Here is a 25,559-nt window from a genome sequence, read left to right as displayed (position 1 = left end):
CCCATTTCCATAGCGGAACTATCGATGACTCACATTTATTGATCGTCGCAGTGTAATATCCGGAGACAAGATGTGGGAAGAATCGAGGGTGGTTAAGAGATTCTATTCCATGCAGCAAGCTGCTCAACAATTGCCCCGGAGACCGCGTGATGTCATGGCAGGAAGCTTAATCCAGTTTCGTCCTGATTCTATTTATTCCACCACAAGCCCTAGGAGGAGGTTGCTCACCAGCCGGCGGTCTAAATGATTAGGAGTGGTGGCAACATTTGGAGTGGGTCGACCCCGCGCGATGGCAGATTTGTCTGGAAAAGAGTTGTTGCACGTGCCAGGCGGCGTGTAAGGCACGAGGTTTGTTATCTGCTTCCGTCTTCCGGATCTGCAAACCTAGCCAGAGACGCTTCTTATTTAAAGACGATAGACCGCGTGCTCGGTATAATGATATACATTATTTACATTCCACCCAGACAGTCCATCTACCAAGCATTCGACTGTCGCGGATGTGTCACCAGTTTGAATTGACGGAAAACTACGAAATAGCTGGGTGATTACACTGAGAGCGAACTTCGGTCGCTAGAATAATAAATCATAGGATAACTAATTATCAATTTTGTGTTGCATAATTTGCGTTAGCCGGGCACAATTGTGATATGATCGGCTGGTGATATTCTGCGAAGGCCGAACTGTAGCCGTTAAGTCCGAGCCATAGCTCGCCCACCACAAGTCTCTTTTCTTACGCCGGGAGTTCCGCAGAAACTCGCATAGTTTCGACCTCAGAAACTCGCTCGCAACTCTACAGTATTATGATGAGTGCGATTTTAGCAGGATTATTACGGTGAGTGCGCCAAGTCGCGGCCGGCCTTCGGGCTTCGGAATCACCGCAGCGCTCTAATCACCGGTGACTCCGGCGCCAATTTGGCCCTAGCCCGCATCAGACCATATGCCGCCTTTATTTTGGTGGCAATTGAGGCGCACCCTCTAATGCGTAGTGCCGTGCCGTGAGTGATATGTCGCAAGTAAACCCCAGAATAAAATAGGCAGACATATGATCAACTGCAGATTACAATGCTGACTGCACTGGCAGTGCCGAATCGGTGCCCTCTTGGAGTGTGGTGTAATTGCGCATCGTCAGTAATCTGGGCATCAATTTTGATCGTAATACCGAGCAATTTTCACCAACGTTTAGAATTACGGCACCAGGTTTATCGCTAGAGCGAGGTTTGACAGGTAATACACCACCAGAGCCAGACACAGACCGGGCTAGGTCGGCGAACGGAGTTAGCTGAGTCAGGTTGTTTGCATGTCGCTCGTTGGCCGAGCCTGAGTCGCCGATTGCCCGCGGGCGATGCGGTTTTCGTAATATGCACACCACCCTAAATCAGAGATAGATACCACACAAAATATTTTTATACCATGCCCATTAAAGAAGCCTTGCTCGCTTCGGACCTCCGCCATTGCTGCTCTACACCGCGCTGCAAATGCATGTGCTGACGCACTGACCGGGTTCTAGCCACCGTCCTGGCCGGTGTCGGTGTTTCCCCGGCTCATATCCCGTGCAACCCGTTATCAATATCACCTATATCTACATTGTATGTAACTCTTCCCAAATCTATTCGCAGCCTTTATTCTCCTGCAAGTCCACAGCAGTACTATCATCGACTGCCGTACCTAATGAGGTGAGTCGAACATGCCGTCCCCGACTGTGTCAACCACACTAATCTGCCCCTCTAGCACTCTCGCCATCACTCCCCGCGACCACAAAGTACGCATAGTGTCCCGCAGAGCGTGTCTGTCCTGCCGTGAGCGTAAGATCAAGTGCGAGGGCGTGCAAGACTGTCGCAATTGCCGGACCCTCGGCGTCGCCTGCATCTTCGTTCCATCACACCGCGGCGGCAAACGTCGTCGTCGTGCGCCTTCGACTGATGACCGCGGTGATCGTGACGGCTCACTAGAGCACCTCATGTCGGACCAGAAGGACACGAGTCCGCTGTCGAGACCGAGCGTACCGCCGGTGCAGACCACGCCGGCAATCGCGCCAATGACGTCGCTGTCATCCGTCCCGCAGGTCCCTCCACAGTCGCCCCCTTCTCCGGCGGTGTCGAGACTCCCAGCAGACAAGTCTCTGCCCGGTGTATTGCAGTCGATCCAGCAGACGCTTGCGTCGCTGCAGCAGCAGATTAACGACATTCGTGGTCAGCAGCAGTTGCGCCAGGACGAATGGGACTACGAAACGACTGCCAGTTCGACCTCGCCGCGGTTGTCCGTTCCTACCGCCATGCAGGCTGTCATCTCGTCCGACTCGTCGGGATCTGCGAATACAAATGTGTCAAGCACAGCCGACACGACGCTGGCTGAACAACAACAACAACAACACACGCCTGCACTGCCGTGCCGCTCGCTCGCGCAGTTCCGTGTCGACGGCGCAGATCTGCAGCCCTTCGACCTTCCTACCGTGCCGCTCATCATGTTTTTGATCGACGTTTACTACGACTGCTTCCATCCGCAATTTGCGTTCATGCTCCCAAAGTCCAAGTTCCTGTACGCCATAAACTTCGAAACCGACGCCGCGATGCTGCAGGCCATGTTTGCCATTTCTTGTCGACTCGCGTCGGTCGACGCCGCATCAGGCGCCGGCGGCGTGGGCACTATCCATCCCTATCTGATGGATCCGATGTACTGGGTGTCCCGGTCGGAGAAGTGGACCGCGCAGATTACGAATCCGATCATGAAGCTCAAGACGTCGTTACTGCTTGCATTTTCGGCCGCCTACGACGGGCAGAAAGCGCGGGCCAGAGATCTACTAGCTTACGCCAGCTCTATTATAGAAATCCATAGCTTGGAGTTGATCGACACCGAGACCGATGCTCACGGACGATACATCCATGCCCGGCCGTCGCCCGGCGCGTCCGGCCCAGTTCCGACCGCCCATGCGCACGCAGCGCTGTTGCCTAGCGAGCTCGAGCGAGAGTCGTTTAGGCGGACGTACTACATGGTCTGGGAACAGCGGGTGATCACGGCGGCAGTGTGGTCAATACCGCAGGACGTCCCGCCGTTCCGCGGCATCCCCCACGTGCCTTCCTGTGATGCGACGTACTCGGACGGTCTGCGCGACTGGAACGGGCGGTATTTCATGTACGACGAGTTCGAGGAGACAATTTTCTCGGGCAGCACTGCCCAGGTCTGCGACAAGCAGCGGACTGCGCTCGGGGTCGAGAAAAAGAGATGGAGATTCAATTCGGCGTGTTTTCGGCTCGCGGCCGTCAAGCTGCTGGCCGACACCGTGGCCAGAATGCATGATTTGCAGGACGCGTTTGTCGAGGAAACCGATCGGAGAGTGCGAATGTTGTTGAGAAAACTCGACGGGTACAGGACCGGGCCCGTGCGGATCCACATGACGATCTTTCTCACCCATCAGATCTTGTACACGACCCTGTTACTGGTCCATCGCGGCCGCGCCCGAGACAGGTTAATCTTCGTCGTGCAGCCGACGCCGTACGACGGTCTCACGACGTACTGCGAAAACCCGATATCCCGCGTGCGGGCGGCGGCAAGAACGCCAACCGTGCTGGCATCATTCAACGCGCTAACCCACGCGACGTTTGAAATCGTGGACATGGTCAAGGCATTAGTCGAGTGCCGCGGCGGGCGCGAGGAGTCCGCGTCGCTGAAAATGGGGCCGTTGATGGGGTTCTCGCTGTCGCTGTGCGTGCCCATCATCGCGTCCAATATTGTCCTGGATGGCGTCCAGTTGCCGAGCATCAAACTGATCCTCGGCGACCTGGCCCAGAACGACTCGGCCGTCGCCATCGGCACCAAAACCATGACAAATGTCGTCAAGGACGAAGACGAGGTCAATGGCGACGACGACAGCGCCGCCGGCGAAGAGTTGAACAGGGCCGACTTGGATTTTTCTATACGATGCATGAAGTTGCTTGGCCGAGTATGGCGGGGTACGCGGCACGAGTATGAGGAGAGCGTTGCATTGGTTGGACGGATGGAAAAGGTTATGTAATTTTAGTATTCTGTATCTGTATAATCTAGACAAAGAAGAATAGTTTCTCAGCGATCGAGATGGCGACACGGGGCTGAGCACAGGAATGTGCATGTCTGCGTGGCCCGTACCTTTGGTTGGCGACTTGTCATCAATCGTATGGATTGGAAATTATCTCTTTCATGACTGAATGTTTGTAATTTGTGGGATACCGTTATCGAGAAACACCATGCAAACCTTTCGAATCGTCATTGTATTCTCATGGCCACCGATTCTTTGGGTATTAAGTGTATCGGACAGATCCGCTCTATACGCATATCCATCTACTCATCAATGCCACTCCCGAAGGCTGTGTCGGAATATTCTTCGCTTCTCAGGCTCGTGGGACTAACGCCATTGGTTCGGAGATCGATGGTCTCGGGGGCCATTTTAAGGTTTACAGACAGGATCACGGCGCACCGTATTCGGACGAACACGACTCTGGATAAGCAGCTGCGAAGAAGCCGCCAAAGATTCGTCATGTCCTCACCTGGAATCGACGCAGATTCCTCGATGATAAACGCTTCATTGACGTATATCATTCCCGAGGCATCCGGCTGATTGCGAACGTGAAATTTTGCGTGCTGCAAAAGTCCCCTGAGTATAAAAAACTGGCGGATACCTGTGCGCCCTTCACAGATCCACGCTCGAAAAACCCGGCGGTAGAGCGGCTTTAGAGCGCTAGAGTAGGCGAGAGTACCATAGGCAGCCATATGGAGTTCACGTCCACCGCAGGATTCCAATGGTGGTATGAAGGCGTTAAAAGTTTGAAAGCACTCGGCATCGACTCGATATGGAAGGGCAATAATGAGTACCGATACCAAACGACAATTGGCTGCGATTTGGATAATGAGCATGTAAGTACTCCAGAGGACCTTCAGTTCTTCAGTCCAGAAACAATATTGGTCTGTGGGGCCGTGCTCAACATACTGAGTTGATGGCACAATCCTCCCACGACACGCTTGGAAGGATGGATTTGCGCGATTCTGACTCATTCGTTTTGACTAGGAGTGCGGAGACAATGAGATATGCGGCAAGCTCCTGGAGCGGGGACAACGCCACCAGTTGGGAAGGAATGAAAGGCTCAAACGCGCTGTCCCTCACAGCGGGCATGTGCTTATTGCAGGTAAGATATGGGTAACTGATTTTCACCAATTGCTGGCCCAGACTAATTGAGATGATATTGGTGGATTCGAAGGCTCACAGCCAACGCCAGAGTAGCTTCTCCGCTGGGTACAACTGAGCATTTGCTACTCCCGTTTCGCAATCAATTGCAACAAGACGCCACAAGAGAACAACAACATTGGAGGCGTTATCGAACTGTGGTTGTACCCTGATATTATCCCGATTTATATGTGACGCGATCAAGTGACGATATGAGTTGATACCGTGTATTTACTCGCTTGCTCTTGAAAGCCATATGACGGCCTCTCCGCCTCAAGAACGATTGGATGGGTATATGAAGCGGACCTTGTGGTCTGGACAGCGTTTTTCATGAAGGGAGAGAGGCAATACTGGATGGGAGGTTCGCTACTGATCGGAGGAGTTTATAAGCCGGCCGCTACTGCGGCGACGCTCTATCTGCCGAAGAAGGATGAAGTAACGGATATCTCAACCTTAATTCTCGGTACGAATGGTCCTCCCGCTGGCCAGTGGGTGGAGATCGAATCAAGGTGGGATTCAAGCATTCCCGTCATTGCGAAAGCTGACGCTGTTCGGGTGGGAAGAAATGTCCAAACTCGCTTGCTGTACTCGGTGACAAAAACAACCCCGCTAGTTTACCCAGTGACTTGCACGGTTGGGATATTCCCGCCAAAATGTAGCCCCCATGGCATTGCGCGAATAGCCGGTATGAAGATGACGGAGTCTCGTTCAACACGAAGATTCGTGCACTCAGCTATAGCTGCACGGTAATGACGGTGAAGCTCGAAAAGAACGAGGAGAGTGGCTGGCTTTACACCACAATGGAAAGCAGTGGCGATCATTCTACCTGTGGGTTATATCAGCTCTGTTATTCGGGAGGATGGGAAGCTGCAGACGAAGTTGGAAGATTTCTACAGACTATGTCAGAGGATCATAATCTTTGCCGCAGTTAACCAACATCAATTCTCTGCTACCGAATCTGACTTACCCTAACCCCAGTACATTTTGAATCTGCTATATGTCTAGTGACTGCTGCCCTCCTAAATGTAGGTTGGCGTTCGGGGGACTGAACCAAGAAGGTACGAACGTATGAATTCCCCTTGTTTGGCGTGTATAGGAGATATATCAAAATAATTATCCGTGAACTACCTACAACGACAGTCGCTTAATTCCTTGTTCAGCGACCATTCGAGTTATCATCTATCGATCCTTAGTGACTCACACCTTAATCGAAAGTTTGAATATGATTTGTCTCTAGCTGAAGGTGTTGGGTCAAGGACTCGCAGTATGGGGATCTCCGCGTTGATGCTTGGGCTAGCCCTCGCTATACTGGATCTTGGTTATTATGCGGGATCACTCTCAGACGATCTCTGGTTTTATCTAACGGACAAACGCAGTAAGGTCGAGGGGCTCTTGAAGATTTATTACGTCTTCGTGGGCATCAGACAGGGTCGTGAGTTTGGAAAGCCTGACAGCGCTCCGCGGCCAACGATTCCTAACTAAAGATTATGACTACTTGAAGTTGCACATGTTGTGAGAAGCGCGTAAGTCGCAGAGAGAAATGCAAATACAACGTAAGTCGCAGAAAGAAATGCAAATACAAGCGACGTATGAAGCACGAATGAACAGTTATCAAGGAACAGGCTGCCCATAGGAGGTTTTTTGCCATACGCGCAGGATTGCGGTGCGCACCATTGAGCTCTGGAATTGTTCCTCGAACCATTCACGCTGGAAGAAATTCACCGGTGTCGCTTCCATGTGTTGATTGTTGAGGAGATGTGTGGGAATGCAATCGCCTAGAACAACTTCCTGAAGGTTTGGCGAGATGTTCTGCGCTACATATTCACCATTTTCGACAAGGGTCTAAAGTCATATTAGCTAAACAGGTACAATGCAGTCCTCTATACGCTTATCACGAACAAACGACTGAGATGGCCCCAGTAATGTTTCCGGTGTGCAGTGCTCACCCTGTCGGCGGAAGGTTTCCAGCACAACAAGCCTGACTCTCCCAAACCAAGTCACACCGTCCCTTTCCAACGGTCCATATGGACGGTGAATTAGTTGATGATAAAAGTCATCCCTAGCTTCATTTACCGCAAGATTTGCCTCCTCCAAGGATGGATAAAAGTGGCTGGGTGGCCTTCTTCCACGACTCTCTTCACGAATACACATTGCCAGACCGAGACTGCAGCGCAATGCGCATACAGACCAAGAAATGGCTGCCCGCATACTATCATATGACTGGGAGACGGCAACTTCGACTGCAATCATCAGTGTGGCACGATTTCCTTCTAAGTATTGCAGTGCGCCGTCCGAAGCTCTCGCTGTGTTGTTCATGGTTGTCTCTGAGTCTGATTCAATCCGGAGACCCCTTGCGATTTCTGAACTAATTCCTGAATTCATTTTTACTTCATCGGAGATCACTGATAACAATCCACTCGCCATTCCAGCGTGAAGCGGAGTTGGTGGAGCCACGACTATGGCAACACTCCTCATTCCGTCATACCATAATTGAGGATATCTGCCCGCTAATGTCAGCAGGTCCATTAGACTCGAACCTGTAAAGCACGTACTTGGCTTCCTCTCTTTCAAGGATTTCTTCCACTCGTTCGTACTCTTCCCGACTCGCTGGCACTTCTAGCCTGGAGTCCGGAGACAGCGGTCGCCTAACAATGTCTAAGAGTTCAAAGTGCTCCATCTGGTTGTGACAGTCCGAAGTGGGCTTTCTCTTCTCTGTTGGAGAAAATTCAAAGATGACTTCCTTCTTCGTCCATGTCTCAAGGCTCTGGCTGGTTATATCTTGTACCTGGACAAGGACTGCAGATCCGGTACGTCTGCGGTTGTCGATCGTGTCCATAATTCGATTAATGAACGAACAGTGACATGAGAATGACAGAAACTATGAAACGTGGTATAAAGGTTCAGAAGCTTGACAGATCAATTAATTTCATCGAGATCAGAGTTAGACCAGTTAGTGTCCTCATGTTTGATTTCGGCCCGTATTCAGTTGACCTGACGAAGATGTCCAGCGACGGTTCGGAGCGCCGCGCAAACAGCGGCGAGCTCTGACATACGCCAATTCCTTTTGTAATTTGTGCAGCAGATCGCTTTCACCATTAATATGTTACATTTCTACAAGTGGTACCAAGTCAATTTATATTTGCGGTATCATTGTCTGGATCCTTCCAGATCTTTCTTTCGACCAAGTCATATCCCAACTACAGAAGGTTCCACAATCTTTGGTCGTAGGCCAGCGCATTCTACACCTTTACACATTTATTTTATGAATACACTCTAATCGCCTTAATATCATGGCTTAAACTGGATTTGTCGCTACGTGGACATGGGCATTCTACGTAGCCACGGATAATATATCCGAGCCATTTTCCACATCAATCATCAACTATCTATATATTACGGGCAATAAGTAATCTTTTGCTAATTCATTGGATAAGGTGACTCTTGTAAGCCGCTGAATCATATGCTGTTCTGATTCACAGCTTATAGACAATCTTGTACGCAGATATCTTTCCATGTCTGGTACTTCACAACGACTGAGCCACACTGACTATCCACACCGTTGAAGTTGCACATAACCCCTTTCAGCGCTAGTAGCCGTTAGAGTTTTATGACAAACCTCTCCACATTTGTTGGATATGAAGTTTTGAGATGAATATCAGTTACTGGCGGAAATGTGGAAGGCGATTATTGTTGGTTTCGAGTTGGTGTCAAACAAAAATTGAGTTCATTGCGAGGGTTTGATGGGTTTAATTTGCTCCTGGCCGGTATTACAATTACATGGACTGGGCACGGCGTCTGGAAAGTGTATCGGATCAATCTCAGATTCAAGTCATTAGTACAAGCATCAAAGTTTGTCTTATTTGTCAAGCCGAGAAGCATCTTTTACAAGGACAAACACAGAGAATATTGAAGTAACAGCGAAACAGTCTCGGATATCCATCTGGCAATAATAATAATACGTGTCGCGCGTAAGTCGCAGAAAGAAATACAAATACAACGAAATATGAAGCACGAATGAACAGTTATCAAGCAACAGACTGTACGTAGGAAGTGTTTTCCCATACGCGCAGGATCGCGGTGCGCACTATTGAGCCCCTGAATAGTGTCTCGAACCATTCGCGCTGGAAGAAATTCACCGGTGTCGCTTCCATGTGTTGATTGTTGAGGAGATGTGTGGGAATGCAATCGCCTAGAACAACTTCCTGAAGGTTTGGTGAGATGTTCTGCGCTATATATTCACCATTTTCGACAAGGGTCTAAAGGCATATTAGTTAAACTGGTATAATACAGTACTTTATGTGCTTATCATGTACAAATGACTTGGATGGCTGCAGCAATGTTTCCGGTGTGCAGTGCTCATCCTGTCGTCGGAAGGTTTCCAGAACAACAAGCCTGACTCTCCCAAACCAGGTTACGCCGTCCCTTTCCAACGGTCCATACGGATTCTGAACTAGTTGATGATAAAAATCATCTCTAGCTTCATCCACCGCAGCATTTGCCTCATCCAAGGACGCATAATGGCGCCTGGGTGGCCTCCTTCCTCGACTCTCCTCACGAATACACATCGCCAGACCGAGACTGCAGTGCAACGCGCATACGGACCAAGAAATGGCTGCCCGCATACTATCATTTGACTGGGAGACGGCAACTTCGACTGCAATCATCAGTGTGGCACGATCTCCCTCCCAATATAGCAGTGCACCGTCCGAAGCTCTCGTCGTGTTGTTCATGGTTGTCCTTGAGTCTGATTCAATCCGGAGACCCCTTGCGATTTCTGAACTAATTCCTGAATTCATTTTTACTTCATCGGAGATCACTGATAACAATCCACTCGCCATTCCAGCGTGAAGCGGAGTTGGTGGAGCCACGACTATGGCAACACTCCTCATTCCGTCATACCATAATTGAGGATATCTGCCCGCTAATGTCAGCAGGTCCATTAGACTCGAACCTGTAAAGCACGTACTTGGCTTCCTCTCTTTCAAGGATTTCTTCCACTCGTTCGTACTCTTCCCGACTCGCTGGCACTTCTAGCCTGGAGTCCGGAGACAGCGGTCGCCTAACAATGTCTAAGAGTTCAAAGTGCTCCATCTGGTTGTGGCAGTCCGAAGTGGGATTTCTCCTCTCTGTTGGAGAAAATTCAAAGATGACTTCCTTCTTCGTCCATGGCTCAAGGCTCTGGCTGGTTATATCTTGTACCTGGACAAACTGCAGATCCGGTACGTCTGCGGTTGTCGATCGTGTCCATAATTCGATTAATGAACGAACAGTGACATGAGAATGACAGAAACTATGAAACGTGGTATAAAGGTTCAGAAGCTTGACAGATCAATTAATTTCATCGAGATCAGAGTTAGACCAGTTAGTGTCCTCATGTTTGATTTCGGCCCGTATTCAGTTGACCTGACGAAGATGTCCAGCGACGGTTCGGCGCGCCGCGCAAACAGCGGCGAGCTCTGACATACGCCAATTCCTTTTGTAATTTGTGCAGCAGATCGCTTTCACCATTAATATGTTACATATCTACAGGTGGTACAATATTCAATAATCTTCGATATGAACTACATATAACGTGGCATGGTCAACGGAATGAATAAATTGCCGTAAACAACAAGCCCTGATAACATCTCGATCTAACGATGCACAATGACCGGTTGATCAATGCCTAGCGGCTAAGAACACTTGTAAATGTAGCAATAATTCCGTATCAGCTATATCGTATACACGCAATGCATTGGCCTGATTCCGCTGTCAGGATTAGATGGAAGACCATTGTCGGGCTGGTCCAGCACAGCCGCCGTTTTGAGCGGTTCAACGATTAGGCGACTTCATGTGGCTTGGAACTTACTGGTAACTGGTTTAGGATTTGGGCCGATCGTCGTCTTCGTCTGCGTAGTTGTGCTGCGCCGTACTTGACTGATTCTACCTCTATTTTGAAGAAGACTAACTACGTGGATGTTATTAACTCCATTCGTGGCAGATCGGGGGGTTCGCGGCCAAGAATGCCGCTGCTGGGTTAACGTTTAAGCCCGTCACCGTGCGGCGGGTTCAACCAACCGGGTTGCAACCGAAGCTGACTCCACCGACTTCTACGCATTCCACACTGATATATTCACAACCAAACTCCGCTCAAGCCCATTCTCCGTCATTGTGATCGCCAACTCATTGGGTTCCTAGTTAATCGCTTTATTGGGATTGACATTATCCTGCTTTGTTATTTGTTTGTTGTTAGAGTTGGTTGGTCCGTTACCTGACAGGGACGCGAAAAGTGCGCGAGATCCGCATCACCTGCCACATTCTCATCGGTGCCATCGTCCGTCTCATCCCCCATCCATTACACCCAGAATGCATTTGCTCGTGACGTTAGAAACATCCGAGGAGATCTACACGCTTGACGTCACGCCGAGCATGACACTCGCCGACCTGCGCGCCGTGATCGAAGCCGACACGACCGTGCAAACCGACCACCAAGTCTTATTCTACAAGGCCGCGATATTAGAGGGCGACGAGCGCGAGCTGGGAACGTTTGGCATGGAGGAGTACGATATGATTTTATTGCGAGTGCAGGCGCCTGCGCCAATCCAGACCTCGCCGGTGCAGAATGAGTATGTATCCCACCCTTCCCGGATCGGAGGAGGAGACGGGCTGACGTGAGATAGGGTTTCGGCGGAACAAAATGCGATTATGAACGATGTCGAGAAAGTTCGACTACAGATGCTAGGCGACCAAGCGCTATGCGATCTCGTCCGTCAGGTACGTCTCCATTGCTCGAGGGGCAAAGTAGGGTCGAGACGTGAGTGCACTGACCTGGATTCAGACATATCCCGACTTGGCAGCTGCAGTGAATGACCCCCCGCGATTCCGACAACTATTGACGCAGATTGAAGAATCACGATTACATTCAGAGGAGATAAAGCGACAAGAATTGGTACGTCGGCCCCCATTCGCACGCTCGCGCTCTCTCGTACTCACAATCGTAGAAACGACTAAATGACGATCCGTATAACGAGGAATCACAGCGGAAAATCCTGGAACTTATACAACAGGAGGGTATACAACTTTTAGGCTTGTTTGTTGATAACTAGTGCTCACGTGCGAGTAGCTGTTATGGAGAATCTAAACGCCGCATTGGAGCATAATCCTGAATCGTTTGGTCGGGTGACGATGTTGTATGTTCCTGTTGAAGTGAACGGTCATAAAATTAAGGCGTTTGTGGATTCCGGTGCCCAGGCTACTATCAGTACGTCCCTGTTACGTGGGGTTTATGAAAATGGCTGACTTTGTCGTTAGTGAGCCCGTCGTGTGCCGAAGCATGCCAGTATGTTACTTCCCGTTATATTTAGGTTGGCTGTAGTTATCTGACGCAATAGTGTCATGTTCTTGCTAGATCGGAATTTCCAAGGTGTCGCGCGGGGTGTCGGCACGGCAAAGATATTGGGTCGCATTCACAGCGCGCCCCTGAAGATCGGCAACGCGTTCTTGCCGTGCAGTTTCACAGTCATGGAAGGCAAAGACGTTGATTTATTACTAGGTCTAGATAGTAGGTGTCTTCCTTATTTACCATGACATTGGAACAATAACTAACTCCGATGTAGTGCTGAAACGACATCAGGCGACGATCGACTTAAAGCGCGGTGTACTCGTCATGGGGGACGAAGAGGTGCCGTTTTTGGGGGAAGCAGACTTGCCATCACAAGCACAGCAAATTGACCTGTCGCCAGAAGAAATCGCCGAACTAGCACGACAAAACGAGGAAACCCGTGCGTCGGGACAGACCCAGGCTCCACCACCGGGACAGACCGCCAGTCCGCAACCGCAGCCGATGATCCAGGAACCGAGGCACAGTGGCGACCAACAGCGCCCGCCGAATAGAGTACCCCGGCGACCGGTGCAATCGCGGACAGACTTCTCCGAGGCGGATATTTCGAAGCTAGAAAGTCTGGGCGTGTCACGTGAGGAAGCCATCAGTGCGTTGCGGAGCGCGGAGGGGAATGTTGAGATTGCGGCGAGTTTGTTGTTTCAGTGAATGTATGCTGTGTTCGAAGATGTATGCGTACGAATGGAAGCGGGCAAGAGCTCAGAGGGGTCTGGGATTAGATATGCGCATTTGTATTTCAGCGGTCGTGACGTTGGTTGGTTTGGCATTTGACTGTATCTATTGTTTGTCATGTTTATGGTTTCATGTATTATTATTAGAATCCTGACTCTTTAGTTTTCCATGATATCTGCAAGAGAGCTCGTCTGAACTTTGTGCTGTAAATAACACGGTTCTTCTTGCCATACGAAGCGCTTGGGAATTGGGCCGTGAGCCGCACACACATCCTGACGTCCGCCGGCTCAACGTCATCAAAATACGGGACACTCACAGTCATCGTCCCCACGAATTCGGAATTGACTGTTCAAAGTCTGCTAACGACATATCGCGTTATGACGGACCAGACGTCTATATTTTACGAATTATGTCGTGGCATGGCAGAAAAGACGGGCGTGCAATGCAGCCTTGACACCACATCATTGCCGGACGAGACGAGTGCGCCAAACGCAGACCGTAACGAGGACGCGTACTCCACAGAAGCCAAGCAAATTGTCGGTCGCAGATAGCTTATATTTGCATGTCTTGGGGAATGCTAACCTGACAAGTGCAGTACTCCCATATAACCTCACTACACTCTTTCCTCATCGCGATCCGGCCATCGTACCTCTCAACCTCAACCCGCACACCAGTCTCCCCACCACCGTCAACAACCGCCGGCTCTTTCTCATCAAAGAGCAAAACACTGACCAATGCCCAACGCGATGAAATCGATTACGAATCCCGAGTGATCCTGCAACAGTGTCTAACCCGGGTCCGGAGACTCGAATCCGTGGAATCAAAACGACAACACGAGCTCGACAACACTACGCCGCTCGCGCGCTTTTTCAGGGACCCGAAGGAGGATGCGCGGAACGCAATGCAAGGACTACACCGACACGGCGTCACGCAGTTTTTGAACTATCTGCTTACGAAGACGAGTGAGCTGCAGACTGAGTTGCAAGAAGTCCGGATCTCGAGAGAAGCCGAGCGCGCCAAGAGTATGCTGAACACGCGGACGGCCGGGGTGCAGAGCAAGACAAGTGACATTATTACGGTAGAGCAGATGCTTGCCCAGGCAGAGCAGCAAGACGCGACGAGGCTGGAGGACAATCCGGCGCTGCTGCAGCAGCTCGAGCAGGAGAACGCCGCGCTGCTGGCTGAGTTTCAAGAAACTCTCGAACAGGCCCAGCATGCGGAGAAGTCGCTTTATGAGATTGCAGCCCTGCAGGGCGAATTGGAGATGCATCTTGCCCATCAGAGTGAGATGACACAGCAGCTGTACGACGAGGCAGTCCACACTATGGGCGACGTGAGCAACGCGAATACACAGTTGCAAAGTGCGCGGAAACGAAATCGGATCGCCTCCAAGATTATTATTTTCATGTCGCTGTTCTTGGCATTCTTCTTGCTCTTTGTTGACTACGCTACGAGTTGAGAATGGTGTACACTAGAGGCTCGAAAGTTGTAAATTTATCGCTATGTCATACGTTCCGTAATGCTAAAATACAAATGTCTCCAAATGACAAATAATGCATACCAAGATAATGCTATAGACACCAAAGCACGTGCAAAAACCAATCATACTCATACATAACTCTCACATAATGTGATACACCCGGTCGTACACTGTATCATCGCAAAACCTCTATCTTCAAATCACCCTCGAAATCCATATCCCAATTATTAACAGCCTCCGAATGAGATTCGACAAACCTGGGGACTAAGGCTGTCGGCAGTAGTCGGAACTTTGTTGTTATGTTCCTGGTGAAATCGCGAGCAATATCTTTGACTTCAAAATCGTCGTCCCAGTTCTCGCCGACTTGAGCATTAGGACGCGTTTCCTCAGAGTACAGACTCAGTTTTGTTTCCGCCGCAGACAGTTTGTCGTCCCGCGCGGTATGACTATGCGCTGCCGCGGCATTAAAATGCAGATGCTGTCCCGACTGGCCAAGAACTTGCACGCCGCTGCCTTGATTCTGTCTCTGCCATCTGGCTGCCGGTCGACTCGACGACGGCGTCGGAGGTACGCTGTGTCGCGCAGCTGGACCTGATTCATCAGGAACCCGTGCGTACCTAATCCACGCATGCCTTAGTAAATCACGAGCAGTTGCCCGATGAGCCGGTTCTTTTTGAAAGCACTGCATCAGGAAATCGTGCAACTGGGGACTGATTCCTGTAGGAAATGGTGGGTGCTCATCATGCACTATTCGATACAGCGCCTGCATCTGTTCCAAATCATTATACGGCGGCTTTGCGTTTATCAATTCAATAATCGTGCAACCGACGCTCCAAATATCGGACGCGGACGTAGCTCCGTTTAGCAAAATGATCTCCGGGGCCATCCAATTTGGCGTGCCGACGACTTGCGGATCATCTGACGCGCGAGTAGCGACGCCAAAATCAGCCAGCTTTACTATGCCTTCTTTAGTTGTGAGAATATTTGCGCCTTTTATGTCACGGTGAATTACGCCCTGATCGTGGAGATAGACAAGGCCTTGCAAGACTTGTGCAATGTAAATGGCGACCAGATGCTCGGGGATTGTGCCGAAGTCTCTGCTGATTAGTGTGAGTGAGCCATTCTCGCAGTACCTATGTCAAAATTAGAAGGACAGCCCAATGCAATAAACGTGTGGGTAAGCTACTCTAGAATGATATACAAGATATCTTCTGTTTTAACGAAACCATGATAGCGTACAATGTTCGGGTGCTAGCGTTTCATTAGAGAATATTGGCCCAGTTGCAAATGATTAGCTTACATCAAGAGCTCTCAGTAAGTCTATCTCCAGCTGTATATGATCGCGTTAGCAAGATCGTAATCGTCGCTATATGTCCTTAAACACCAACCATTATGTTCTGTATTTCTGCCTTGGGCAGATTAGACAAACTAATCTGCTTTGCAGCGACAGTCTCTCCAGTCCACACATTCAGTGCAGTATAAACAGCTCCAAAAGCCCCTTTGCCGATACAATTACCAAGGATCTGACATTCAAATTAGCCAGATGCTACAGCGCACCGTGAAAGTGTTTCAAACTCACGTAGTTCTGAATCTTGATTCCAGAGGCAGATCCCCTTCGCTTTGACGACGACGGCGTTGAAGGGACAGGAGTCTTTGCCGGCGTAGGCAGCGGCGTTTGGATATTATCAAGTTCGTCAGATGATGGCGGAGTGTCGTATTTTGATAGCATGTGCCGGTGATGATGCGCGGACGACTCTGCCTTCCGACTAGCGGCACCGGCACGAGAGGCTATGTAGGACCATGGCTTTCCTGCCATTCTTGTGCGTCACACAATCACCGGTGAACCGCTGTTCATGTGATGCGAAAGCTCTTTGTTTGCTGATGCCGGATGAGGTTTGACAACGCGCCAAAACTTGATCTAAAGTCTGTTAGCCATTTGCTTGGGATAGCAGGATTTCACTCACAAGATCAGCACGATTAAATATATCAGACGTGATGGTGGTATTGATTGCCTCAATTCGTTTGCCAAACAAGGTTATGATGTCAAAAATCTTGTCAGACAAGTGCGTTCAAATCACATCAATTATTTCCAAACTGCCTAGCCTTGAGTGGAGAACAAGTGTAAATAAACGATCCAGTTATCCCGTCTGTTCATGGACCTAAAGATAAACGCGTAGCATTCTCAAAGACAATGGCTCCAGTCATGCAAACGAAAATGTATCCGACAAGCACAAAACAAAATCTAGAAATATTATATGCCCCGGTAAATCGTATTTCGGATTCGTCTTGCGGTTGTCGCTAGGTAGGTGGGGCTTTATTCGGTTGCTTCGGGAATGTTTACCGAGGTGTTGACTAGGGAACGCCGGAGGTTCCGCAGCGAGCCACACAGCGAGCCACATAGTTGCGGCAGCAGAAAGTGTATCAGTACCATTTGCCTGCGCAGTAGAAAGCTCGCGAATAATCGTACTTGGTACTTAATCTGGATTAGCTCAGGGGTTCTGAATTACCGAAATTGTCACCGACAAAACAACGTGATTACGGATTGTGTGTCGACAAAAACGGTGTTTTATACTCTGAGTATAGAGACTTTGATCCACATCTTGACACCACTTACAGAATGCGACTACCACTGTCAGTAGTCTTATCAGTTGGCTTGCTAGGATTCATATCGTCGACAAATGCCTCCGCCGGCGACCAGCTTCCCGAATTTCGACAATGCGTTGCCGATTGTAACGAAATCGTCTGCAATTCAGAGTCACCTCCCGAACTACCGCTATACCTGACAGCTTTCTTTTGGGATTGTCCACAAGATTGTGATTACCATTGCCAGCGGTCAATTACGTTTGAGCGGATTGACGACAATAAGCCCGTGCTTCAATTCCACGGGAAGTGGCCTTTTCAGCGTCTGCTAGGTATTCAAGAGCCGGCGTCAGTGCTGTTCTCGATACTCAATTTTGTGCCTCATTATATTGCGTTTCGTGAACTTCGGAAGACATTGCCGCCCGACGACGCGCGATCAAATTTCTTTCTGCGGAAGTACTATCTTGTGGTCACAATAACCGGCATGAACGCGTGGATTTGGTCGGCTGTGTTCCACTGCCGCGACTTCGTGTTAACGGAGCGACTGGACTATTTCTCTGCAGGAGCAACAATTCTTAGCGGTTTTTATTTCGCCGTGGTGCGAAACTTCAGATTAGATAGGCAAGAAATGGCAGCGGCGCGGGTCGTATTCACTATCGCATGTTGCCTTGCATTGCTTTGTCACGTCTTTTATTTATCTTTCGTCCGATTCTCCTATTCGTACAACATGATGGCCAACGTCGCAATTGGAATTTTCCAGAACTTGCTGTGGATTTATTACTCCATCTCCAACTATTACTTTCCGGCTGACATCTACCCCCCACCGCGAGAGTCCTGGATATTGTGGCCGCTGTGGAACGTTATTTTGCTTACCTTCGCCATGTGCCTGGAATTATTTGACTTTCCGCCATGGATGGATGCGATCGACGCGCATTCTCTCTGGCATGCGGCGACCATTGTGCCGTCGTTTTGGTGGTATAAGTGGATGACGAAGGACGCAGCACGGGAGGCGTTAATTAAGCACAAGGATTGAAATTGAGTTTTAGAGGCGTTCCGAGTTTTTTTGACAGGCTAGAGAGATAGACTTGTTTCATATGAATTATGATTGGAACGGTCAAACAATTCATTTAGACTCCATGATTTGTTGCTCGATGGATATGTGGAATATCAGGTTCTGGCTATAACGAAAAAGCCAAGCATTTAATCTGTAGAAACAATGTCGTCCTTCGCTATGCACCCGTCGACTAAGCTCGGTCCGAACCTGCGTTGCTACAAGTCAATGGCATGGAACGAAACCCAGATGTGGCGGATGCATCTTCATACAAGCCCTGATGACGCCCACCGGCATACGCCGCATGCCCCCGACTCAAAAGTCATCGCACATCTACGCCATTTCTACGCCAACTGAATTAATATTTATTGCTGTAAATTTAATTTCTGGTTGTATCACCCATCCACAACTTTTAGTGCAGGTAGCTTTTTGCTGTCACGTACTCCAAGGCATCAGCAGTTTTCTTGAACGCAACTAATCGCGCAAGTACTATGGCCTTGGTTCCTCCATTTACGCGCGAGATCGCGGAAAGGAAAGTCAAGATAGCTCAGGATCTATGGAATACAAGGTGCGTTGATGACCAAACAGCTTACATTTTATCAGCACCTTAATAGTATCGTTAGGGATCCGGCACGAGTTGCCATGGCCTATACAGAATCCTCTATCTGGCGGAATCGCACGACATTCGTGACAGGCCACGCCGAGATCGAACAGTTCTTGAGAGAGAAATGGGCCAAAGAGACCCAGTACCGCCTTCGGAAAGAGCTATTTGCGTTTACGGATAATAAGATTGCCGTGCAGTTTTGGTACGAGTGGTGGAATGCAGAGGACAAGAGTTGGTATCGGACGTATGGACTGGAAGATTGGACGTTTGCTCCAGATGGGCGGATGCAAAAGCGGTCAGTAGTTGATGTGAAGGGGATGACTGCAGTGGGCACGACGCTAATTTGGATTTAGACAAATGAGCGGTAATGACTTGCAGATAAACCAGGAGGAGAGATGGTTCAAAGATGGCGTGGACGTGAACAGCGTTGAAATTGGGCCGCAGCACTGGTAGATGACAGCAATTGTAGAGGTTGTAATACATTCCCGCACATGACGGCGGCAGACCAATGTATGATGATGATGATGATGTAAGAAATGACTTGATGAACTCAAGTAATTCGTGGACCGTGACCTGTAGTGGAACGCAATAATACGCTGACCACGGATTACTTTGGCTGTTCCACCGGCAACCGCGACTTGTGGTGGCCGGAACAATGAAGGAAGCCGTGTCGCTGGCGCAATTGAGTCTTCAACTGCTCCGGTGTTTCTGCGTATGCGGAGAAATTGTGATGCCGACTCGGTGGCCGCCTTTGGCGACGTGACCAGCTGATTGGCCAGGGCCCAGGGGCAACTGCTGAACTCTGCACATAAATGCATCAACGCCGTGTATTTGGGGCGCAAGTGTCATGGTGCGACTGGGCCAAAGAAAATTTGTCTGCGCTGCCATAACTGGTTAGGGTTTTTGGGACGAAGACTACGCCCGAGCGAGGGACGCCTACGGTTGGCTGGCCGGGTCCGGGCCGTCGAAACATTCACGCACAACTTCTGTCCTCTTCCGCTTCTCCTCCTCCTCTCCGCTCTCTCGCCCAGTCCCTCTCCACAGTACACCGGCTCAACAATGCCTGTTCCTCGTCTCATTCCCCGTCTGTCGAACGCGGCCTTCCGTGCTGCCCGCGCGAACAACCGTTTCTTCAATGCCGTGCCTATGTCCGGCAGGACCTCATTCCGGGGTCTTGCGACTGAGGCCACCACAGTCGGCTCCATTCGGTATGTCACTCTGGTTCTCCCTGCCCGCTACCGTTCTACGCGACAAGCAGTATCAGCATATCATTATACAAAAAAGCGATGGATTGCTATTGTTGTTTTTGGTGATGAATTGAGTTGTACGGGATCGTCAATGTTGTGTTAATTGGGTCGGGATTTTTTTCGTGGTGGTTACGGTTGTCGCGATTTGATCCGATCCACACCACGACGACCAAACTTCGTCAACATCAACATCATGAATTATTATTGATTTATTACGCTAAAGGATGTTGCGTGCTACAAAACTTGCTTGCTAAATCGCCTAGGAGAGGGCAGCTGGGAAATTTCAAAACCGAAGAAATGGCAGTGCTAACGAATTGAGTAGATCCGTTATCGGTGCCGTCGTCGACGTTCAGTTTGAGCAGGACAACCTGCCTGCTGTATGATTACCTTCTTTTTACCTGGATTGTATTAGAGCGATTAGCTGATAGCGAGTGTAGATTTTGAATGCTCTTGAGGTCCAGGGTCACCACACTGGCGAACGATTGGTTCTCGAGGTCGCACAGCACCTTGGTGAGAACACTGTCCGCACCATTGCTATGGATGGTACTGAGGGTCTCGTGCGTGGCCAGAAGGTTGTGGACACTGGTGCCCCAATCACCATCCCTGTTGGCCGAGGAACTCTTGGCCGAATTATCAATGTATGACGATTTGGTCGTTGTGGAAGAAACATGTGTTAATTGATGTAGGTCATTGGTGAGCCCATTGACGAACGTGGACCCATCAAGGCCACCAAGTACCTCCCCATTCACGCCGAGCCCCCAGAGTTCGTTGACCAATCTACCGAGGCCGAAGTTCTCGAGACTGGTATCAAGGTCGTCGACTTGCTTGCCCCCTATGCCCGTGGTGGTAAGATTGGTCTCTTCGGTGGTGCCGGTGTCGGCAAGACTGTCTTCATTCAGGAGCTCATTAACAACATTGCCAAGGCTCACGGTGGTTTCTCAGTGTTCACTGGTGTCGGTGAGCGAACCCGTGAAGGTAACGATTTGTACCGTGAGATGATCGAGACTGGTGTCATCAACCTCGAAGGCGACTCTAAGGTGACTCTCGTCTTCGGCCAAATGAATGAGCCCCCTGGTGCTCGTGCTCGTGTTGCTCTTACCGGTTTGACCGTGGCTGAGTATTTCCGTGATGAGGAGGGACAGGATGTGTTGCTCTTCATTGACAATATTTTCCGCTTCACCCAGGCCGGTTCCGAAGTGTCTGCCCTTTTGGGTCGTATCCCCTCTGCCGTCGGTTATCAGCCCACTCTTGCCACTGATATGGGTCTGTTACAGGAGCGCATCACCACCACTCGAAAGGGATCCGTCACTTCCGTCCAGGCCGTCTACGTCCCTGCTGACGATTTGACTGATCCTGCCCCCGCTACTACCTTCGCTCACTTGGACGCCACCACTGTCTTGTCCCGAGGTATTTCTGAGTTGGGTATCTACCCCGCTGTCGATCCGCTCGATTCCAAGTCTCGTTTACTCGATGCTTCCGTTGTCGGTGAGGAGCACTACAACGTTGCTACCCAGGTTCAGCAGACACTTCAGGCCTACAAGTCGCTCCAGGATATTATTGCTATCTTGGGTATGGATGAGTTATCTGAGGCTGATAAGCTCATTGTCGAGCGTGCCCGTAAGATCCAGCGATTCCTTTCCCAGCCATTCACTGTCGCCCATGTCTTCACTGGTATCGAGGGCCGTCTCGTTCCTTTGAAGGACACCGTCAAATCTTTCAAGGAGATTCTCGAGGGCAAGCATGACCAGCTTCCTGAGGCAGCCTTCTATATGGTTGGAGGAATTGAGGATGCCATTGCGAAGGGAGAGAAATTGGCTGCTGAGGCCGCTTAAGCGATTGAAGGGACAATATGGCAAAGCATAATTATACATTGGTTTTATAAATTGTGGAGTGATATGTCAACTAGTAGGATCAACTTTGTAATTTTGACAAAAGAATTTATTCAATGTTGTTTATGCGCTTGCTCCAATTAAGATTATCTAGAGAATGCCTCACAAAGTCGCTCTAGATTTCAACCGCAGATTTTCGAAACGGTTCATGTATTCAAGTAAGGCAAGGCAAAGTGCCCATCAAAATCGTTTGTTGGTTGCTAGTCTGTTTGTGTGGGGCGTATTACGTACAAACTAGTACCCAAACCCAACTTGCGCGCTGCTCATCTAATCAACCAGCGCGATCTCCCAATTGCCCACTCCTACGACCACAATACCTTCGCACTATTCACGATTCAGAAATAAGTCAAGTAGCACGAGCACAATGACACTCTCGCGGCTGCGTCGAGCTGGCGTATTTGCTAGCCCGAGCCGGTTCCGCTCGCCGGTAGGATCGCAATATTACACTTCGCCTGATACGTCGAGGACGACCTCGATCTGCACGTTTCGCAGGCACTACACTTCGCGGGATTCCCACGGAGAAGGGTTCTCGACCTCGTACATGACTGGCGCGCGTCCTTCTGGCCCGCTATTCCGGCGAGCCTCCACCGTGCCGACGTTCACGTATAGCAACCAGCAGCATTTCAGTCCACGTGCGATCAAGGCGTACCTTGACAACTACGTCATTGGACAGGAGCACGCAAAGATGGTGATTTCTGTTGCCGTGTATAACCACTACTTGCGCGCGCAGAACCTAGAGGATCGCAAAAGAAGGATGCGTAAGGAGTTCGATAACAGGTTACGCAGCGATGTTATCACCGAAGAAATTCCAGTGGAGTCGGTGCAGCCGCCACAGTCCAAGGCTTTCTTTGGTAAGCATCGGCAGTAGATAGAATACAACGTGGTGCGCTAATGCGTGGTAGTCGCGGAAACGGAGGAGGATGATACGCCAGTGTTGGAGAAAACCAATGTGTTACTGCTTGGACCGACTGGTAGCGGTAAGACTTTGCTCATGCAGACCGTCGCCAAGGTGTTAGGTGTGCCGTTTGCGATGGTAGACTGCACTTCGCTGACGCAGGCTGGATATATTGGTGACGACGTGGATACCTGTGTTCAACGCTTGCTGGCGAGCGCGGACTACGATGTTGAGAAGGCAGAATTTGGTATAGTTGTGCTGGACGAGTGCGATAAGCTCGCCAAGCCAGTTCGGGTGGGGTTCTCATCGACCAAGGACATCTCCGGAGAGGTATTTATTCGATGCTATTTTGATCGAGAGAGCCAGGTATTGACATATTCTCTATATAGGGTGTTCAACAGGCGCTATTGCAGATGCTTGAAGGATCGACCGTGACGGTTACTCGTAAGACCGGTCCAGCTGGCCAGACGAAGGAGTCGTATACCGTCAATACGAACAACATCCTTTTTGTCTTATCTGGTGCATTTGTCGGACTTGAGAATATTATTGAAGAGCGGGTTTCGGATAAGCATGTAGGTATTCTATGAGTATATAGGTCGATTGAGATCGCTGCTAATACATAATTGGCTGTAGGCAATTGGGTTCAAGGCCGCTCCCGGGACCACGGGTATGGGCAAATTTTTCATGCCCTCGAATGCTCATATCCTTAATTACGTCGAAGTTCAGGACCTCACCAAGTACGGCATGATCCCAGAGCTCGTCGGTCGAATACCACATATCTCGCCGCTATTGCCCCTCTCAGAGTCAGACATGTTGCGGATCATTACGGAGCCCAAGAACTCCATTATGAAGCAGTACGAGCATTCTTTCAGGATGTTTGGTGTAGAATTGAAGTTCACTGCACTCGCACTGCAGGCGCTGGCTAAAAGTGCGCTGCAGCAAGGTACCGGGGCTCGAGGATTGAAAGGCATCATGGCAAGGCTACTCCTAAACGTGAACTACGAATTGCCAGAGTCTAGTACGAAGTACGTGTTAGTGACCGAATCGGTAGTCAAGACCTTTATGAATTTGAATGAGACCGAACGCGTGAGACCATTTTATTTCTCTCGCGGTGAGCAGTACAGGTTCCTTAGCGAGCTCGCAAATGAGAACCAGGTTGCACAGTCATTACTCGTCGAGCCTCCGGCGCACGATACGAACGCAGAGGCTGTATCTGGACAAGCTGAAGACGGGCCGACGCCTCAGCGAGTAGGCTTTATCGAGTAGTCTCTTTTGGTCGGATGAATATATGATAACGGTCACAAACGGTAAAGCATAGCGTGTTATTTTCTGTCACGGGTTAATATTATCGGGATATACTAGGACGCGGACACGGATGGACTTGGGGGCGTGTTTTTTTGGCGTGATTTCCTGATGGTTTGGGTACGAGTTTGCTCCTTTACTTGCATAGTTTAAATCATATCGGTTTACAGTATATAGTAAATGCATAGCATGTAATGCGTAATATCTAATATGCGTTTGTGCTCCAGCTGTCTCCTGTTTCAAACTTTCGGCGGGCCCCTTGGTTCAGCAAATGAAGCTAGCTCTTTTTTGTAAAACACCTACAACATAGTTCCAATACCGCTACTTAGTTCAATTATCGTAATCCAATGTGACATGGATCCTGAAGAAGAGTGTAAAACTCGGGTCGTTTAAAAGGTTCGATTCTTCGTAGCAGAAGGTGCAAGAAAATACCGTTGATTTCCTCGAACTGTCCGTCATGGCTTCCACTTCCAAATTTTCCAAGTATAAGACTATTTCTTGCATCAATGACAAGTGCTTATGAGACACAGCCCTTTGTCATCACCAAGTCCCGCCCTCATGGGGATAATCATATCGGTCCTCCTCCTTACCGTCCCTGACGTCTAAATATTGAATCCACTTCTTCTGCGCCAGCTCTCTCAAATCTAATCCCTCTTGCCCTGGCTCAATCGTGAGCGCGTTCACGCTCAGGTACCCAGTCTTATCTTCTTTCCAACCCTCTTCTTCTACTCCCCATACCTGTGTCGTCTTCCCGTCGCTCTCGTTTCCCAGAGCCGCTTCCAAGTCAATATCAACCACCTTTCCTTTACCCATAACCGCAAAACATCGCACACCACAGGTGGGGCAGAAGAGCCAATGGATTTTCTTATTAAAGCAAGTGTAATCAGAAAGCTCGGCTAGGTCCAATGGGGATAATAGATAAAAGTCATGAGGAGAATCTGCCACCCTGACGTGGAAGATACCCATCTTATGGCATGTCGAGCAGTTGCATTTGTAAAAGCGAACGGTATTCTGAGGGTCCTGATCAGAGCCAATGGTGGCTGGCGGCAAGGATATGAAAACAATATAGCGCGTGCGGCCGCAGTGACAGGAACCATGATAGGGACGGCGGGTTTGTGTGGAAGAAGATGCGGGGGAGGACATTGCGACAGACAAAAGTGAAGTAAGTGTCTATGGAATTTCAAGCGTATAGCTGATTAGGGGGTAGCCGAGAGCTTTCCGTCCATGCATGGAAATTCGACTTGGGTGGAGTGTGCGAAGGTGCTGCTCA

General features: G+C 49.7%; 13 protein-coding genes across 13 annotated transcripts; 8 read left to right on the top strand and 5 right to left on the bottom strand.

The window, feature by feature from the left end:
- Positions 1-1,668: 1,668 nt before the first annotated feature.
- POJ06DRAFT_264337 (uncharacterized protein) lies at positions 1,669-4,009 on the top strand (the record flags this gene model as incomplete). The annotated part of the gene is made up of 2 exons (XM_056188999.1): positions 1,669-1,673; positions 1,729-4,009. The coding sequence occupies 2 exons, from the start codon at positions 1,669-1,671 to the stop codon at positions 4,007-4,009; spliced, it is 2,286 nt and encodes a 761-aa protein (XP_056046962.1).
- A 302-nt stretch (positions 4,010-4,311) lies between these two features.
- On the bottom strand, positions 4,312-5,140 carry POJ06DRAFT_264336 (uncharacterized protein; the record flags this gene model as incomplete). The annotated part of the gene is made up of 2 exons (XM_056188998.1): positions 4,312-4,902; positions 4,958-5,140. The coding sequence occupies 2 exons, from the start codon at positions 5,138-5,140 to the stop codon at positions 4,312-4,314; spliced, it is 774 nt and encodes a 257-aa protein (XP_056046961.1).
- A 1,908-nt stretch (positions 5,141-7,048) lies between these two features.
- Positions 7,049-8,027, bottom strand: POJ06DRAFT_190921 (uncharacterized protein; the record flags this gene model as incomplete). The annotated part of the gene is made up of 2 exons (XM_056184822.1): positions 7,049-7,691; positions 7,744-8,027. 2 exons carry the CDS (start codon positions 8,025-8,027, stop codon positions 7,049-7,051), a joined length of 927 nt encoding a protein of 308 aa, XP_056046960.1.
- A 1,189-nt stretch (positions 8,028-9,216) lies between these two features.
- On the bottom strand, positions 9,217-10,282 carry POJ06DRAFT_234516 (uncharacterized protein; the record flags this gene model as incomplete). Its single annotated transcript, XM_056185792.1, has 3 exons — positions 9,217-9,447; positions 9,505-10,105; positions 10,158-10,282. The coding sequence occupies 3 exons, from the start codon at positions 10,280-10,282 to the stop codon at positions 9,217-9,219; spliced, it is 957 nt and encodes a 318-aa protein (XP_056046959.1).
- Positions 10,283-11,294: 1,012 nt separating this feature from the next.
- Positions 11,295-12,349, top strand: POJ06DRAFT_2242 (uncharacterized protein). Its single transcript, XM_056185687.1, has 3 exons — positions 11,295-11,796; positions 11,851-11,944; positions 12,009-12,349. Exons 1-3 carry the CDS (start codon positions 11,537-11,539, stop codon positions 12,183-12,185), a joined length of 531 nt encoding a protein of 176 aa, XP_056046958.1. The 5' UTR covers positions 11,295-11,536; the 3' UTR covers positions 12,186-12,349.
- Positions 12,350-12,376: 27 nt separating this feature from the next.
- POJ06DRAFT_2240 (aspartyl protease-domain-containing protein) lies at positions 12,377-13,410 on the top strand. Its single transcript, XM_056185686.1, has 3 exons — positions 12,377-12,431; positions 12,482-12,731; positions 12,787-13,410. The coding sequence occupies exons 2-3, from the start codon at positions 12,566-12,568 to the stop codon at positions 13,215-13,217; spliced, it is 597 nt and encodes a 198-aa protein (XP_056046957.1). The 5' UTR covers positions 12,377-12,431; positions 12,482-12,565; the 3' UTR covers positions 13,218-13,410.
- Positions 13,411-13,546: 136 nt separating this feature from the next.
- Positions 13,547-14,724, top strand: POJ06DRAFT_242076 (uncharacterized protein). The gene is made up of 2 exons (XM_056186193.1): positions 13,547-13,777; positions 13,837-14,724. The coding sequence occupies exons 1-2, from the start codon at positions 13,619-13,621 to the stop codon at positions 14,698-14,700; spliced, it is 1,023 nt and encodes a 340-aa protein (XP_056046956.1). The 5' UTR covers positions 13,547-13,618; the 3' UTR covers positions 14,701-14,724.
- Positions 14,725-14,798: 74 nt separating this feature from the next.
- On the bottom strand, positions 14,799-16,752 carry POJ06DRAFT_2174 (kinase-like domain-containing protein). Its single transcript, XM_056185556.1, has 6 exons — positions 16,686-16,752; positions 16,301-16,639; positions 16,110-16,244; positions 16,022-16,051; positions 15,908-15,972; positions 14,799-15,854 (listed from the first exon to the last, which is right to left on the bottom strand). Exons 2-6 carry the CDS (start codon positions 16,535-16,537, stop codon positions 14,897-14,899), a joined length of 1,425 nt encoding a protein of 474 aa, XP_056046955.1. The 5' UTR covers positions 16,538-16,639; positions 16,686-16,752; the 3' UTR covers positions 14,799-14,896.
- A 360-nt stretch (positions 16,753-17,112) lies between these two features.
- On the top strand, positions 17,113-18,557 carry POJ06DRAFT_242073 (Per1-like protein). The gene has a single exon (XM_056186192.1). The coding sequence runs from the start codon at positions 17,339-17,341 to the stop codon at positions 18,332-18,334; it is 996 nt and encodes a 331-aa protein (XP_056046954.1). The 5' UTR covers positions 17,113-17,338; the 3' UTR covers positions 18,335-18,557.
- Positions 18,558-18,627: 70 nt separating this feature from the next.
- POJ06DRAFT_242071 (uncharacterized protein) lies at positions 18,628-19,668 on the top strand. Its single transcript, XM_056186191.1, has 3 exons — positions 18,628-18,920; positions 18,976-19,251; positions 19,310-19,668. Exons 1-3 carry the CDS (start codon positions 18,844-18,846, stop codon positions 19,407-19,409), a joined length of 453 nt encoding a protein of 150 aa, XP_056046953.1. The 5' UTR covers positions 18,628-18,843; the 3' UTR covers positions 19,410-19,668.
- A 192-nt stretch (positions 19,669-19,860) lies between these two features.
- Positions 19,861-22,335, top strand: POJ06DRAFT_242066 (P-loop containing nucleoside triphosphate hydrolase protein). Its single transcript, XM_056186190.1, has 4 exons — positions 19,861-20,164; positions 20,526-20,580; positions 20,641-20,841; positions 20,890-22,335. Exons 1-4 carry the CDS (start codon positions 20,016-20,018, stop codon positions 22,033-22,035), a joined length of 1,551 nt encoding a protein of 516 aa, XP_056046952.1. The 5' UTR covers positions 19,861-20,015; the 3' UTR covers positions 22,036-22,335.
- A 68-nt stretch (positions 22,336-22,403) lies between these two features.
- Positions 22,404-24,491, top strand: POJ06DRAFT_242063 (P-loop containing nucleoside triphosphate hydrolase protein). The gene is made up of 4 exons (XM_056186189.1): positions 22,404-22,943; positions 22,995-23,317; positions 23,377-23,559; positions 23,621-24,491. Exons 1-4 carry the CDS (start codon positions 22,457-22,459, stop codon positions 24,251-24,253), a joined length of 1,626 nt encoding a protein of 541 aa, XP_056046951.1. The 5' UTR covers positions 22,404-22,456; the 3' UTR covers positions 24,254-24,491.
- Positions 24,492-25,554, bottom strand: POJ06DRAFT_242062 (uncharacterized protein). Its single transcript, XM_056186188.1, has one exon. It carries the CDS (start codon positions 25,430-25,432, stop codon positions 24,830-24,832), a length of 603 nt encoding a protein of 200 aa, XP_056046950.1. The 5' UTR covers positions 25,433-25,554; the 3' UTR covers positions 24,492-24,829.
- Between the last annotated feature and the right edge of the window lie 5 nt (positions 25,555-25,559).

The sequence above is a fragment of the Lipomyces tetrasporus genome (assembly GCF_029532465.1).
Source record: "Lipomyces tetrasporus strain NRRL Y-64009 chromosome Unknown POJ06scaffold_1, whole genome shotgun sequence".
NCBI classification, from domain to species: Eukaryota; Fungi; Ascomycota; class Lipomycetes; order Lipomycetales; family Lipomycetaceae; genus Lipomyces; species Lipomyces tetrasporus.
The sequence above is the reverse complement of the archived record's forward strand: the minus strand, read 5'-3'. Positions and strand labels throughout refer to the sequence as shown.